Source organism: Vidua chalybeata, chromosome 4 (assembly GCF_026979565.1).
Source record: "Vidua chalybeata isolate OUT-0048 chromosome 4, bVidCha1 merged haplotype, whole genome shotgun sequence".
Lineage (NCBI taxonomy): Eukaryota > Metazoa > Chordata > Aves > Passeriformes > Viduidae > Vidua > Vidua chalybeata.
In genome coordinates, this window is record NC_071533.1 from 54,406,911 (window position 1) to 54,422,439 (window position 15,529).

The 15,529-nt window shown below is 37.2% G+C and overlaps 1 protein-coding gene across 6 annotated transcripts in view; it reads right to left on the reverse strand.

Moving 5' to 3' along the window:
- Positions 1-4,904: 4,904 nt before the first annotated feature.
- The window catches only part of RBPJ (recombination signal binding protein for immunoglobulin kappa J region), a 140,467-nt gene continuing 129,842 nt past the window's right edge, over positions 4,905-15,529 (reverse strand). For all 6 annotated transcript variants that reach the window (XM_053940183.1, XM_053940186.1, XM_053940185.1 and 3 more), the window contains exons 8-11: positions 15,302-15,442; positions 10,867-11,022; positions 10,030-10,133; positions 4,905-9,227 (exon numbers count right to left, since the gene is read on the reverse strand). In XM_053940183.1, the coding sequence (XP_053796158.1) occupies positions 8,912-9,227; positions 10,030-10,133; positions 10,867-11,022; positions 15,302-15,442 (717 nt within the window). In that variant the 3' untranslated portion in view covers positions 4,905-8,911. The remainder of the gene's footprint in view (positions 9,228-10,029; positions 10,134-10,866; positions 11,023-15,301; positions 15,443-15,529) is intronic.

The following is a 15,529-nucleotide window of genomic DNA, read 5'->3' on the forward strand; positions in this document are numbered from 1 at the left end:
CATCTGGTACTCAACAGAGGGATTTCATGTGTGGTTTTTTAACAGCCCATCCTCTTGTCCTACATGACTCTCTCTCTATATATATGTCTATACAATTAGGAAGTTTTCAGTCACATATACAGAGTAAATTGAAAAACAAGGTAAACATTGTTAGTGTCCACTCTAATATGACCAGCTGAAAAGAATTTGTTTAAACAAGTGAATGGAAGTACAGGTGAGAGAAAGAAGTTAGATTGTAATATTTGTTAGATTGTAATGTGTATAATGTGCAACTGATTAGTAAAGGTTTTTCAGATTCCAGCAGATGAATGGAAAAACTCTACCATATTTCATACCTGTATCCCTCAAGGTGGCTGAAAAAACATGCAGCAGAGATCTTCATATCATTTTTTTAAGCTATGACTGCATGACATATTTCAATTTTCTCCTTGACTTGAAGACAACCCCATGAAGGTAGTAAGCCTAGTTTATTGTTTCACCATCCTAAAATCTAGTGAGAGGAGATGAAATTCTCTGTTTGCTAATTTAGCACATTTATCTTGGTAGCCAGTATCTATTTTCTACAAGTTTACCTGTAAGCTGACAGTAAAAAGTTGTGGAAAAATATAATTTTATAAAAATTTATTATTTCAAGCTCTAGATCTGGAAGACATCCACGGTATAAAGACACCCAAAACATAAGTTTTAGGATGAAACACACTTGGCTCATGACAGCTTAAGAGACAGAAGGCAGAAATATAGAACAACAATAAAAATCAGATTAGTGGTTTTTTTCTTTGAATAAATAGCACAAAATTATTATTAACCTGAAAAATGAACCACTTGGTCAAAAGTGGAGTTGTATTTGAAAATCTAAACACTCACCAATTGCATTTATCCTCCCAAAGTAAGGAATTTTCCTTATCAACATTATTTCTGAATTAAATGAAGAATAAGCCATTTTTTCAGACCACAGTCTGATTTCCATATCTATTAAATCTCCAAGGTTTAACTGTTTACCAAAAATTGATTTAGAAGTCCAAAGCTTTCTGAATGTGTGAAACTGGGAGGATGAGACACCAGTCTCATGCCTGAGGTTACCACATCAAGCACAATCCAAAAGGCAGATGGCTCCTTAAGCCCTGGAATGCTGTAAAAAGCAGTATGGAGCAGCAGCAGAACTCACAAGATATACAAGCCCAAAGAAAGATTAATCAATGTCAGAACCTTCAAGAATAATTTTCTTGAATCTGTCTTCTGAAATTTGTAGTAACTGCTGAGTAATCTCCACAGCAGAGCCACAAAACATTTTCAATGTGGAACAAAAATAAACCAAACTCCTCCTTTGTTGAGAATGTTGTGTTAGCTGTCTATTTGGCCAATACAAGATTTAACACCTTTTCTTTTTATGTTTTCATAAGTCATCCTGCTTTGCATTCCTGCAGACTGCCAGCCTGTGCCACCTTAGCAAGCACACCTCCCCACAATGCTGGAAATGACCAGGCTGCAGCTCCTACAAAAGCAGAGCCAGGGTACAGGAACAACAGGACCACTCACTTCCTCTCCTAAAAGCAAGAGGTGCTGTTAGAAACTGCACTGGCCCCAAGATGCAACTCTGCAGTTGCTCTGTCTGCACACTGAAGTGCTTGTTTTCTGAATCTGGCAAACAAGGAATTGCCCAGAATTACGCTAAACAGTGCAAGAAATTTAAAATTCTTTCTTTCAAAGGCAAAGCATAGAAACACCTTGCTTTAGGACTAAGATGAGGGCACTAAAAATCAGACATGCTACTTCCTAACCTAATGACTTCTTTCATGTTAAAATCTAAGTCACTCACATTTTTGGAAAAGTTCCAATTACATTTTTTAAGGCAGTAAATTCAATCACTATGAATCCTCCACTGCCCTTCCCAATTTCCACAAAGAAAAAGTGTTGGCAGTTGAAGCACACCTAAGAGAGAACAAACAGCAACAAAGTAAAATAGGGCTAACAAGATACAAACCAACCATTTGTGTCTGGGTTTTTTTGTATGTGTGTATCTGCATGGTGCTGCACAAGACATGCTTATGCGGATAAAGAAGTATTCATAGTTTGCCCTGAACTAAACTCTGCAATTACACTGCACATACAGAAGTATCACACAGATACTTGGACAGAGACCAGTCTGGAAGTTGGAAGGAACTGCTGTCACATTTTATACGTGTAAGGACACCACCACCATGGATCTCAGGATCACATCCCATTTCACAGCAGATACCTTGGCTGGATTTTAAACAGATCATGTACAATTTTATTAGAATTATCAAAATCAAGAAGAAACACTAGAACAAACTCATAAAAAAAAAAAAAAGTCTCCCCAAAACTCACGTGGAGATTTTAAGAACTAAGTTTTTGTTTGTCACCAGCTAGCTATTAAAACAGGTAATTTCAAGACAGAAAATATAGTATGTATAGATATGTGCTTCTATCTTTTATGCAACTGTTGAAGTTATTCTCCAAACAGAACTATGAAGCTCTTGGAAGGATTCTGATAGTATGGTCAGCAAGGCTGTGGCTTCTGTATCAAAATCCTTATTTTGATGGCCAACAGGTGGCAATTTATTTAAATGTTCTAAAGTACTGGTATAGCAATGAACAGATGAATGCAGTTGCTATTAGCTGTAAATGCCAAAGGCTTCCAAGTCAAATCACTCAGGAGAAGCTAAAGCAGAAAAGATGAGATGGAGGCTGGGCACAGAAGTAGCTGCAATAGCACAAGGCCCCATCTTGCCTGTGAACGCACCCACTGGGATTCACAGAGGTGGAAACAGACAACTTTTCCCAGTAAACAAATCAGCAAATAGAGAAACAGAGAGGACTGAAGGTTTAAATGAACACAGATGAGGGGGCAACATGACTGAAAATACAATTAAAAGATAAATAAAAAGCAAAGGGTTTCTAAATTCAAAGAATTTACAACTTTACATGGTTCTAAATTGTGCCCCCTCAACTAAAAGCCTGTAGATCTTTAGGGCCAGGTCTGTAGATCCTTCCACTGCATTTATTTACAAGCAGCTTAAAAAACAAACTAACATTTCTTTCTCCCCACCCCACAGTCCAGCAGTAGAAACAGTACCAGGAGATGGCAGGGTGTAGTCTCAAAAATTGGAGTTCACCTTACTTAAAACCAACTCCTCTTCTAAATTATGCAGCAAAATTTACACATTCTGAGAAAAACTGCAACATAATTAAGGATCTGGAAAAGTACACTTGAAAAATAAGGGAACTAAGACTAGAATACAAAAGCAATAACACACACAACAGACAATATCCAACTTTTAACCATCCCTTTCCATCTCAAAGGAGATGCAGAACCTGAAAGACGTCAAATTCAGAAGATTTGATCGGATCTTTTTCAGATAATAGTTAACTTACAAGTTTGCTTCTACAAGGAATCAAGGCTTTCCCAACTTCTTTCACTTTAGCATGTCATTAAAGTCTATATTCAATACAGAAGTATTTTAAAGTAATATGGGCTATAACTCCTTATGCTTTTGATCTAACACTGAGCTTGTATTACTGAATATCAGAAATAAATCATCTTTACAGAGACACTCAGTTTTTTCTAGCCTGCTCAGGAGCATGCGACTCCAATCTAAACAGGGCACCATGAAAGGCCAACTACTCGATGGAGTTCTGTAGTTCTGAATGTTCTGAAATGGCACATATTACATGCAAACACGACATGAATAATTTCCTCTAGCCCAAGTATTTAACACCACTCTCCTTTTAAACTTCTTCTCTGGATCCTACTAGGATTTATTATTGAGACTACCTCTATAGCTAATTGCCATGGCTCAGCTGAAGAGATTTTTTTGTATTCACAGTTCTTCCTCTAAGATCTGCACCATCCCATGGTTTCTCCCAGTGACACCAACATTAAAGTTTAGCAAGTGACCATTCTCTTCGCAAAAACGTCAGATCTAATTTCTACTCAGTTCCAGAAGAATCAAGTTATCATTTCAGAAAAAGACTGAAAGGTCTTGGAAATAATTTTGAGACCGTAATTTTGAGAATAAGGTCCATAGTGTCTCTGTTTCAAAAAACAGAAGTTCTGAAACTCTTGAGTTTCTGACTATTTTATGCATCTTAATAGCAAACACCTTGCAGGTGTCTCAAAAGTATCTGTAATCCTTCATTAAAGCCAGTGATTTTTTGTTGTTGTTCTTGCCTCTCCTACTTAAGCACCACTTTTAGCCCTTTCTCAGTCTTACAGGTAAACTTGTAATTCTTCAGTCAGTTTAATATAACACTAGTTAGTACTGGCAGGCTTCTGCTATTCTATATTCTCTCTCTTCCCATTTCAAAAACTTTCTTGAAATGAGTGTCACTTGTACTTGCAAATTAAGAGTGCATAATTTCTAGCTGTTCTGACAGCCCTACTATGCTGTCAAAACAAGAAATAAGTTAATTTGCTGAATTTCCAGCTCTAGTTATCAACCAACTGAATGAAATGTCAGACATTCTGCAACTAAGATTAAAAGGAGTCAGATGCACTAGTTGCAAAAATAAAGTTGCTAAAGTTAAACAATTAAACACAGTTCATTTTTTCTTATTTAATAAATTATATAAAAAAGTGAAACTTTTTTTACACATTATTAAAAAACAGTTTCTTATCTAACTTCAGCAATAATACAAGCAAAAATGAAACCAAATTTTGGGTGGACATTCCGTATCACATTTAAGTGGAGTCCAGTGTGCACAGCCTCACAAGTACTGATGATTTTTCACTCCCAGGGTTGGTCTTCTTTGTGCTGTTCTGGTTCCATAGATGACCTCACTGCTCATTTGGGGAAAAAAAAAACCAAACCAAACCAAACAAAACAAACAAAAAACAAACCCATATTTCTTGGTCAACATTGAAAAAAAAAACCAACAAAATGTGGCAAGTTTCAACACCTGTTCAAACTAGAAGTACTTTTGTATCATCACACAGATGTTCAATTAAGTTTGTCACAGCAACAGTAACATGGCATTTTATCTTTAGCCTTGTAGAAAAAAATGAAACCCGACAGTTTATGCACATACACACACAGAGTACACTTGACAAGAACTTTTACGTGGTTTACATTTCACTTTTATTTAATCCTCAAAACTGCCCATATTGCAGGGATTTTCTTGATGAAATATGGAACTGAGCAATTAATTCTACAAAATTATGGTAAAAACTTGCTCATTTTTCTACCTTTATTGCTAAGAAATTTTACAGGTGCACAGTTTGTAAAAATAACCCTTTTAAGACTGAATGTATACACATGCTACAGGATTTTAAAAAATGACATTAGCATAGCACCTCCAGATGGGGCAAATGCAGTGCTGAACACAGACAGAATGTTTACAAAGTTAGAACTGCTCATTTATTTTACAGCTTCTAAAGGGAAGAAATTGTTCAGTCCTAAAAGGGTTAAGTAGAAACCCTAATATACTTCTTTTTCTAACAAAGCTGCCACTCAATCCCACAGTACAGTGCTTGAAAACAAAGTCAAAAGTCTGGCACAGGAAAGTATACACATTTGTTCAGTACTCATAAACACAGCTGCTTTTGATAGAAAGTAAATAATATGGTTAATAATTGAAGAGCATCTTAGTTTCAAAATGGACATCTCTATGGAGTCATTTAATCCACAAGTGGGTAGCTTACTTCCAATAGATAATTTGATTCACTAGGCATTAATATTTTCTATATGGGGAATGAATCAATTTATGTCTTGACTTAATGTCTTTTCAGGTAACCATTCTGATTTTATAAGTCTGTGCAATGGAAACAAGTACAGAATAACATTATTAACATAGCTGTGGGATGCCCTCGGGGCAAATAATTAGAAAAAACATCAGCAGCAGATTATTAAAGACTACGCTAGTGTTGAATTCTGAAACGCAGTTCCAAGCAACAGAAAACAAGAAAAGGCATAGCTAAATTAGAGCACTCACTTTGCTTCTCTTCCTATAGTTGGAACTACAACAACATTCTGAACACAGACTCAATTTCTATGTATACAGAATTAACAGCAGACTTAACAGCTAGACTTGAACAGTTATAAGAGTTTCATACTGAAACATTTTATAAGTAGTTTTATCAAAATCTTGAGATATTGTTAATATCATGAAAATTGTTAACAGCTCACAAGGCCAATATATGTAACAATATCACCCCACAGAAAAAAGTTCAGGAAGATAATATATCTGAACAACTGGACGTATTAACAACAGTAAGGACCTGGAAGACCATTTCTGTACTACAGAATAACTACTGGCAACAAGAGAGCCACAAGCCAAATGAAAAAATGTGGTTTAAAATGATCTTGTAAGCAGAATAGGCTCTTTTTTCACCCACTTGGCTGTAGTGTGTAGAACAGCAGATAGTACGATAAATCTTTACAAGTCAAGGGATATTATATCTATTGGGCAAAATTACCGCATGTAAAGAAACTGAATATAAAAAGTATTGCATTTATATGTAAAAAAATTTAAAATAATGAGTATAAAAGCACGTGTCAAGTTCTGAAAAGCTACTTTAAATAGTCTTTGAAGGTTAAAAGGCTTGTTATGGTTTGCCTGCTGTGTGTCTACCATGGTTTCATGAATACCCTCTAAATCTGATATATGTATCTTGCTTATTTTAATTCTCAGTCTAATTAGCGATGAAAATCTGTGGCTCTTGTACTGTAAAATATTTATGTGCTTCTAACAAAAACACTGTGAAACGATTCCTGCCACAACACAATAAACCAAAACTTTACAGCACATACAAAGTAAACAGATCTGCAAGTAAATGCCAGTAAACAGTTTAAAACAGAGATAAGGCCACAATGAATCCTGCCCTTGGTCACTGAAATGGAGATGAGGTGAGGCAGCATTCACTAGTGCTAGGAACCAGCATTGCGACTACGTCGCGGGAACACGTTTTGTAATAGAGAGTAACAAGTATGAAGGCCTGTGGTAGAATACAAGCACATTTCAGGAGGATAGTGGCACTGATTTTACTATTTGCTAAATATGCTTTATAACCAATTTCTTCCTTTAAACATTGTTTTCACACATACAAAGGAGCACTAAAGCAAACAAGTAGAATGGAGCGTCAGAGTACACAAATATGGTGCAGAGACGATGATTTAAGATGGTGGTGGGTGTTGAAACTGGAATCAGTGGTCAGAAATAAAAACCCTATGAAAATGGTCAACACGTAAGCATGTAAGCAATGCACTGTAGGAAACCACAGGTTCACATTTACACAGCAGTTGTGACTTTTGCTTCAGGGTATAGAAAAGGCTGAACACACCATGAAATTCTGGCTTTTAAAGAGGAAGATCACACTGTCAGAACTTGTCCTACAAGTCTATGCCTAGCTCTGTGACTACAAATGAACTACTGGGGTATATGTTCAAATACAAGTGAAGCAGGCAGGTCTACAAGGAGGGACAAAACATGGTAAAGTCAAAATGAAAAACAAATGCAACAACCAACAAAGTCAAAGTGCAAATGAGCCTTGAATTTATGCTGGAGAGAAGACTTGAATGTTGCACAAGCTGTTGGCAGGGAAAGGGAAACCCACAGGAAACAAGGATGGGAGGAGTTGACATCTTCATAGTGCTTTTATGATTTTCTATTTGCCCATTTCTAGGTAATAAAATTTACTTCTAGTTATTACTGTATGATCACTTCACAATGAAAGCACGTTCTCAATACAAGTGTTACACAAAAGTCTGGCCTAATTTACTGAACAGTATGAAGAAAAACATGCTTGCGATTCTCAAGTGATGAAGGGCATCACCTACCAATCCCATTTGTAGCACATACTTCTCATGGTACTTTAGTTTCATGCCAACAAGACAGAAGACATGCTGCCAAATGAAGTTATTGGGAACATTCCACTTTTGAAATAAAACATTTAACTTACACTTAATACAAATTATGTACAAGATTAGAAAAACCTGAACAGATCCTGAAACATTTTCAGATGTAATATGACTGATCAAGGAAGAGGGGGAGTAACCCAGTAAGAACCCTTCAAAAACACCAACATATGCCTGTGACATGAACAATCATTAATATGACTGCTTGAGATGCCACTTTTAGGAAAAAACTCATGTAATGTTAGAACCTCGTGAATTATCACTATAAATACATATTTAAAAAAGAAAAACAGAAATAACTATTAACAATGAAAACAGAGCACTAAAGTTAACATACATTGCATGTATTGCAGGCAAGGCAGAGGCATTTTTTAAAGCTTTTGCACAGACTTCATATAATCTTAAAAAAAATATGCTGGCCTTTACAAGGTTCTACTTGCTGAAATAAAAACAATTTCAGTTCATAAAAAGTCACAAGACTTCAGTTTAAAAAAAGGAACAGTTCCAGCCACAGACCAAAAATATATATTTTTTTTTTAAACTGGAAGAGTATGGTAATTAGATTATACAAGCATGGTCAGGCTTGGAACCTGAATATACTTCAGAGCAAAAGCTCAGAGGAAAAAAAAATATAAACTATTTGGTAACAAAAGTGTACTATATGTTGTGATACAAAAAAGGTATGGTGAAAATGTACCTTTTATACTAAAGCTTATACAAGTTCCTTGGTCCATAAAAACTATGTTGTGTTCATGTTTTCTAGTTTGCTCAACATGTATCCCAGCCACATTTTTGTTTCTTGCCCACTAAAAAAACCACAGCTGAAAAATAGATTTTCAATAAAGTTCTTATGTAGCGGATGTTGGTTTTCTCTTTTTTTTTATTGTGGCTTCTGTTTTTAAGATCAGCACTTGCAGGTAACAAGGTTGAAATCATATCACCTAAAATGGAAAAGTGTTTTCCCATGAAACCACAAAAACTGTTCAGTTCTCTTGAATGTAGCACGAAAAGTCAATTTAAGTCCAGACAAACAACAGTAGTTAGGAAACTACAGTTGCCGTAGATGATGTGACATTGGTGGGGTTTGTGCTGACACTTGTGTAACTTCCCTCACTGTTTGTGTTTGTTTCACTGGAGGCCATGAGACTTGAGTTGGCTCTGAGGATTGCTCCAGCAGCACTGCAGTGTGGCCGTGGCCCTGGTTCCGGTGTGTATGTAAAGGTAAGGCTGGTGGAGTAAATTATGCCATCGTTACGGACCAAAGTTACTGGAACCTGGACTGGCTGTCGGACCCACCTCCAACCCTCTCGAAACGCAGAAATGTCTGGAACAACACAAAGCATGCTCTCTGCACATCTGCAAAACAGGAGAGTCAACTGAGTACAATGTACTTAAGTTGAAAGAATTCAGTAAAACAGAACAGCTCTGTTGGAAGGGGACCTACAATATTCAACTAGTGCACACACTGACCACTTCAGGGCTGACCAAAAGTTACAATCATATTATTAAGGGTTAATGCCCTTTATTTGGTTAAACACAGAGAGGCTTGGGGGCATTAACTGCCTTTCTAGGAAACCTGTTCTAGTGTCTGACTACCTTCTCAGTAAAGAAATGTTGCCCAATGTCCTGTCTAAATCTTCCCTGGCGCAGCCTTAAACCATTCCCATGTGTCCTGGCACATGATAGCAGGAAGCAGAGCTCAGCAGCTCCCTCTTCCCCCACCTCAGGAAGCTGCAGAGAACAATGAGGTCACCTCTCGGCCTCCTTTTCTCTAAACCAGACAAGCCCAAAGTCCTCAGTTGCAACTCTTTGGGCTTTCCAGCCCTTCACCATCTTTGCCGCCTTTCTCTGGGACATGTTCTGGTACCTGAACATCCTTCTTAAACTGGGGAGCCCAGAACTGCATGCAGTGCTCGTGGTGAGGCTGCACCAGTGCTGACTGCAGTGGGGTGGACACATCTTTTGACCAGCTGGATGCAGTTTGGCCTCCATGCTGCCAGGGCACATTGCTAATTCATCCTGAGCCCCTGGCAACCAGCACTCCCAGACCCCTTTCTGCAGTGCAGAAAAGTGTACATTTGAGTGAGTACACAAGTATACATTCATCAAAGCACCCAGTAAAACACAAACACCATAGAAGTAATAGAAAATATTGTACCTGTACATGGTTTCAGCTTCCACATCCCCAAACCAGACACGTAAATTTGGAGTGAAGTTCTGTCCTGTAAGTTCCAACATTGCTACATCCCCACCACCATTCAACTGGAAACGGAGCACATAGAAAAAGAACAAGAAAATCCCCCCCAAATATGTATTATTAAGAATAAACACTCTTCCCTTGGAAAAAACCAAACAAATAAAAAACCCCACCAACCAAAAAAAGTCACAAACAAAACCCTCACATACAGTTAAGAACTTTAAATAGTGCTGTTTTTATCAGCTGGACAAAACCAAAACACAAACACAATCTACACAATTGAAGTATAAAGAAGTAACACATTTAAAAGATACTGCAAATTAATTTGATACCTATGAAGGAATTTCCAAGTTTTGATAATGGTTGCTTAGAATAGATGTCAACAAGGCTTTGAAAACAGAGAACAAATCTTTCAGAGAAGGTATTAGGGGAGCTTTATGTTTTTCCTCTGCCAAATGCTGAGGTTTTTTTTAGTAAGGTTCTCTTTGATCTATAATTGGCAAGAGTCAAAAACAATTTCTAAATAATCAAACAGAATTCCTAAGGGTATCACTACCATGGAAGTTTCAGAAAAAAAATTCTAATTGTATACAACAATATTGGTATTATTCCTATGATGGATAGTCTCATGTATTCTGAAATGTAAGAAAAAAAATTACAACAAAGTAATTTTTTTATTTATAAAGCTATAAAGACTGCTTTGCTACAGTATTTCACAAGGGTACCATGAAGGTTAAATGAGTATGACAAAAATAATCTCACAAAAAACCAGTTTATTAAAACAAACTACTAACTTACTTGAAGACTTTCCACAACAGGCACAGGTGTCACTGGAGCATGGACTGGACCCATCCCCTCATAAAATGTGTATTCTGCTTTGTCTGTGCTAATGATTGTCCAAGAAGCTCCATCATTAATCATTTCTTTATTTGGTTCTTTTGGGCATGGAGTGGCCTTAGAGAGAAAGAAAAGTTTAAAATCTGATCTGTAGAAATGTTTGTCAAGTCACAGACCTAAAAACCAACTCAGTCAGTAACAATGCCTGTTTTTTCAAAAACATGTTTCCTTGTGTTTTCGTCTACAAATGACCTAGGGAAACCCTCTTCACATTTCAGAAAAACTACTAGACAACTACTATTTGTGAGAACACCATAACTGTCACCTAGAACACTGTCACCTCTCCAACCTTCCGTTCGAGTTTTATTTTAGTTCAACTTTCAAAGTTTTAATGTTATTCAATAGGCATTAACAAAAAAAAAAAAAAAAAAAACCAAAAAACAAACAAACAAAAAAAAAACCTACAGCAACTAGAAGTAGCTGTTTTAAAACAGATCTCTTATTAAGGCAAAATGTCTAAAACAGCTACAGAGTGAACTGGAATACTTTTCATTAGTTATGATTTTTATCTGCTCTAGATTTTTTTTTTTCTTTTTAGAGTACTTCACCCTCTACAAAATGATGGAAAACACATTGTACTTCAGCATTTGTGCAAAGACATAGGAGAGCAGCTGAAATGGCAGCCTTACAAATTAGAATAATGAAATCATAGAATGGCTTGCACTGGAAGGGACCTCGAAGGTCATCTAGTATCTCCCTCTAAATACTACTAAATTAGCATACATAGATAGATAGATACATAGAAAATAGACAAATATTTTTTTATGGCCACAAAAGCCTTTCTGAACAATTTCACCACCTAGCAACCCATAAGACAATTGTGTATAGGTTAAACACAGAAAAAAATGGGACAAAAAATTCTAATAACTAGATTCTCTTTCCCTTCATTAAGCTTTAAGGATATATTGGTAGGTAACCATAACCTTCACTCTTCAAAGTGGCAGATAAACTTCAATTAGCATGAATTGTCCATCTTAGATGTTAAAAAAAAAAGCTGCATTTTCATGTGGACTCTTCATTCTGGTATGATCATGTAAAAAGCACTGAAAACAGCTGATATGGGAAGTGTGTGACATGGATAATAACTACAGATCTTTTCAAACTCAAGATTCCCAAATGAAACTTCCATCAGAAACATACAGTTTCTGAATTACTAGCCCAATTTCAAAAGAGGAACTGTTCTATACTATTGTGAAGCATGACACCATTCCTTTAGTCTGACTGCAATTCTTGTTGGCATGAGATGATATACTTTGAATCATAACAAATAAAACCATGGATATGAAAAAATCAATAACCCTGTAAAAGATCCTTGACTGACTTTTTTCACATTTCCTAAGTCCATGACATGTAGCAAATGCCACAGAATTTGTTCTCAAAATCCTGTTACATCAAGAATCATTTCAGTAACACATTACTCCGTCTGTTACAGAAATCTTTAAGAGGTTTCAATTCCTCTTTTAGAGAAGCATTCTTCCATGTCACTTCTAAATAGGGCTCCAGGGACATTTCTCACCCTTTATTTCCTTTCATTTTTGAACTAAATTTTCTCAACAGGTGGCACTGGAAGATTAAAATGCCTTAACACCATGCTTAGTACTCATGTACTGTCTGGCTTCAACTGGAGACCGAAGTTACAGCTTGGGATCCTAGGGTTGCCACTGACATCAGAAAACAGGGCTGAGAACAAGCTCTCTGGTATTATTTTGCCAGTGTGAATCCCTTGTTCACCTAATTCTGGAATACTGGGTGCAGTTCTGATCTCCCTATCTAAAAAAATCGTGAAGAAAAAAACAAGAGAAGAGACAGAAAGGGCAACTAAAATCACCAAGGAGTGCTGAACTTATGAGAAGAAATGGAGAAAACGGTGTTTTTCCAATTAGGAGAGAAGAAATTAAGATGCTGAATGGCTAAGTGAGTGCAGAACTGTTGCTCACTAAATACAGCAAAACTGGAAGTAGGAATTGCTCACAGAAATTGTTACATCATTCAAAACAAATACAGCAAACATTTACTACACAGGGAACCTCTTGAACTCAAGGAAAGCTCTTGAACTTTCTGCTACAGATTACTGAAGGAACATCTGCACATTCTGAGGTTATCAAACCAATGTACACATATACAACATGACAGTAAAAGACAAGAGTCAGGAATGCAGCCTTTAACAACACTTGGTACAAATGTGGATGCTGGCAGAGTACAACCACACTGGACTGTGAAACACAACCAGATCCACCTGCTTCCTGTAAGCACCAACTCCTGCTGCTGTTGGCAGACTAGACACAGACGTGGACTGTGCTCTGATCCAGTAAAGCATGATTCATATCCTCTCTCCATGCTCCAGAACACATGCATGTCTTGAAAGAGATCTGGCTGGTGCTTCAGCGACTGAATTTCAAGGTTCATGCTCACCTGCAGACTTTTTACAGCCTCTTTGCTTTAAGCTTCTATGGTCTCTATATAGGGCTATTTCCATTCACCCAAGAGAGACTTGTCATCCTAAAGTTTCAGGATTTTGGGGAGGTTGTTATTGTTGTTTTGGTTTTTTGTTTTTCTTTTTCCCAAACAGTGACCACAGTTTGTCTAGACTCCTACTATAGGAACAGTATACACATGCTGTTTCCCTTGTCTTTGTCTTCTGACCCAAAATAAAAAACCCAGATGAAACAGGATTTCTCTCCTGACACTGGCAGAAAGAGTTTCTCTTCCACTGTGATTTCACCTACCAAAGCATGGTAGCAGTCTGATGTGCAAGTTACCAGATTTTTATCAACAAGTACAAGCATCAGGTTCCTACCCCACTAAGAGAATTCAGGATAGGGAGTGTCCTTTTATCTAACTCCTACCCATGCAGAAAGTTCAGAGCTCTAATCAGACTGGGCTCCTTGAGTGCTGCTGAAACTGAAGAGGGGTAGGACATCCTGACAGTCCCACAGGCAATTCCAGGATGCTGAACTAAGGCAGCTGTCAGAGCAGCAGGAGTTGTTTATGCTGAACTAAGGCAGCTGTCAGAGAAGCAGGAGTTGTTTCTTCATTCAGTGCTTCCCATGCAGTACTCTAAAAATGATTAAATAGCAGGTTGATCCTGAGCTCTTGTAGTTCATGTTTCACAGCTTTCTCTTCTTAATGATAGTCCATTCTCCTTTACAAGAATATATATTGACAGATATGTATTTCTGCTGTGTGCTGTGGGTAGAAACAAGAGATCTAGTCCCTTCTGAACCACAGGTCATGATTCTTTACTAAAACAGAAATAAAGCTTCTCATATTCTCTTTCCATTGTCCCAGTTCAGGACAGAATTGAAATGACTCTTTACCAAGCCTTCCTGTCCCTTCCCTTAAATTAAGGGACATCTTCAATGTTAGCTTCTAATTTCCTACCTCTACTTTTCTTACCCAAGAAGGTACAGCTGTTCTAAGGAAGTCCTGAATCTTTCCCAAGCATGGCCATCTTCCTGCAGCACAGCATTAGCTCTCAACACCCTGCGTTATTTGAGCTGACCCCAAAATATTTAAAGAAAATTGCAATACTTAGGTAGTCCTGAACTTGGTCAAAGTCTTCAGAGTCATAGAATATTCTGAGTTGGAAGTGACCTGCCCACAAGGGTCATCAAGTCCAACTCAAGAAAAGACTAAGCATGTTCAGGGATTGAACCCACGGCCTTGCTGTTTTCAGTACCATGCTCTGACTAGATGAGCCAATCTCAGGGTCCTTGTTGGTCTGGTAGGAATTACCATGTGAAAGTGCTACAAGCATACTAACATACAAGGGACTAAAACCTGATGTTTTTCTCCACCTGCTGGAGAAAAAAATATTTCTGAGACAGTTCTATTCTTTATGACTAATTACATTTCTGTGGCTTTTCAAGTTACTGTGGGCAACTGCCACAGCTGTCTATGTTTACACTCTTAGCCAAGAGCAACACATGGCAGCTCTGCTGAATTCATCATGAAACAAGACTATTATCAACATATCTTTGCTGCAACCTAGAAAGGGACACACAAATAAATGCTGCAGCTCCACTGGCGTTTGTCAACATGTTAAGCCACAGTATCATGACCACATGCACAAGTTTCTAGTGCATTTCCTTTTCCTCCACTGGAGAAACCAGAATTCATTTTCCAGACAGACATGGAAGAAGATTATGAGGAAAGAAAAACAGATTTGGAAAGGCATGGATAACAATTTGTTGCTTTCCATCCTCTCTTTTCAAAACAAAGTGTTAAGACTCACATTCAAAACCTACTGCAAAAATGGCATTCATACATATTTTGGGGATACTTGGGAAAACTTTGCAGCTACACTTATCTATTGAAATAGGTTTGAACAACTTACTTGAAATTGGATTATTCTCTCCTGGGAAAGGCACAAATACATTCTCTCAGTGTCTTTAAGGTAAAATGCACATTTATGGAGCTGTGATACTGGATCATCTGCATCCAATAATGCTGTTTGTTTATCTACTTTTCGAATTATCTGTGAATGAAAATGGTACATATACACTTAGAACAATTTCTATACTTTATTACATATATACAGTCAGTAAAGGAAGTGAAAAGTAAT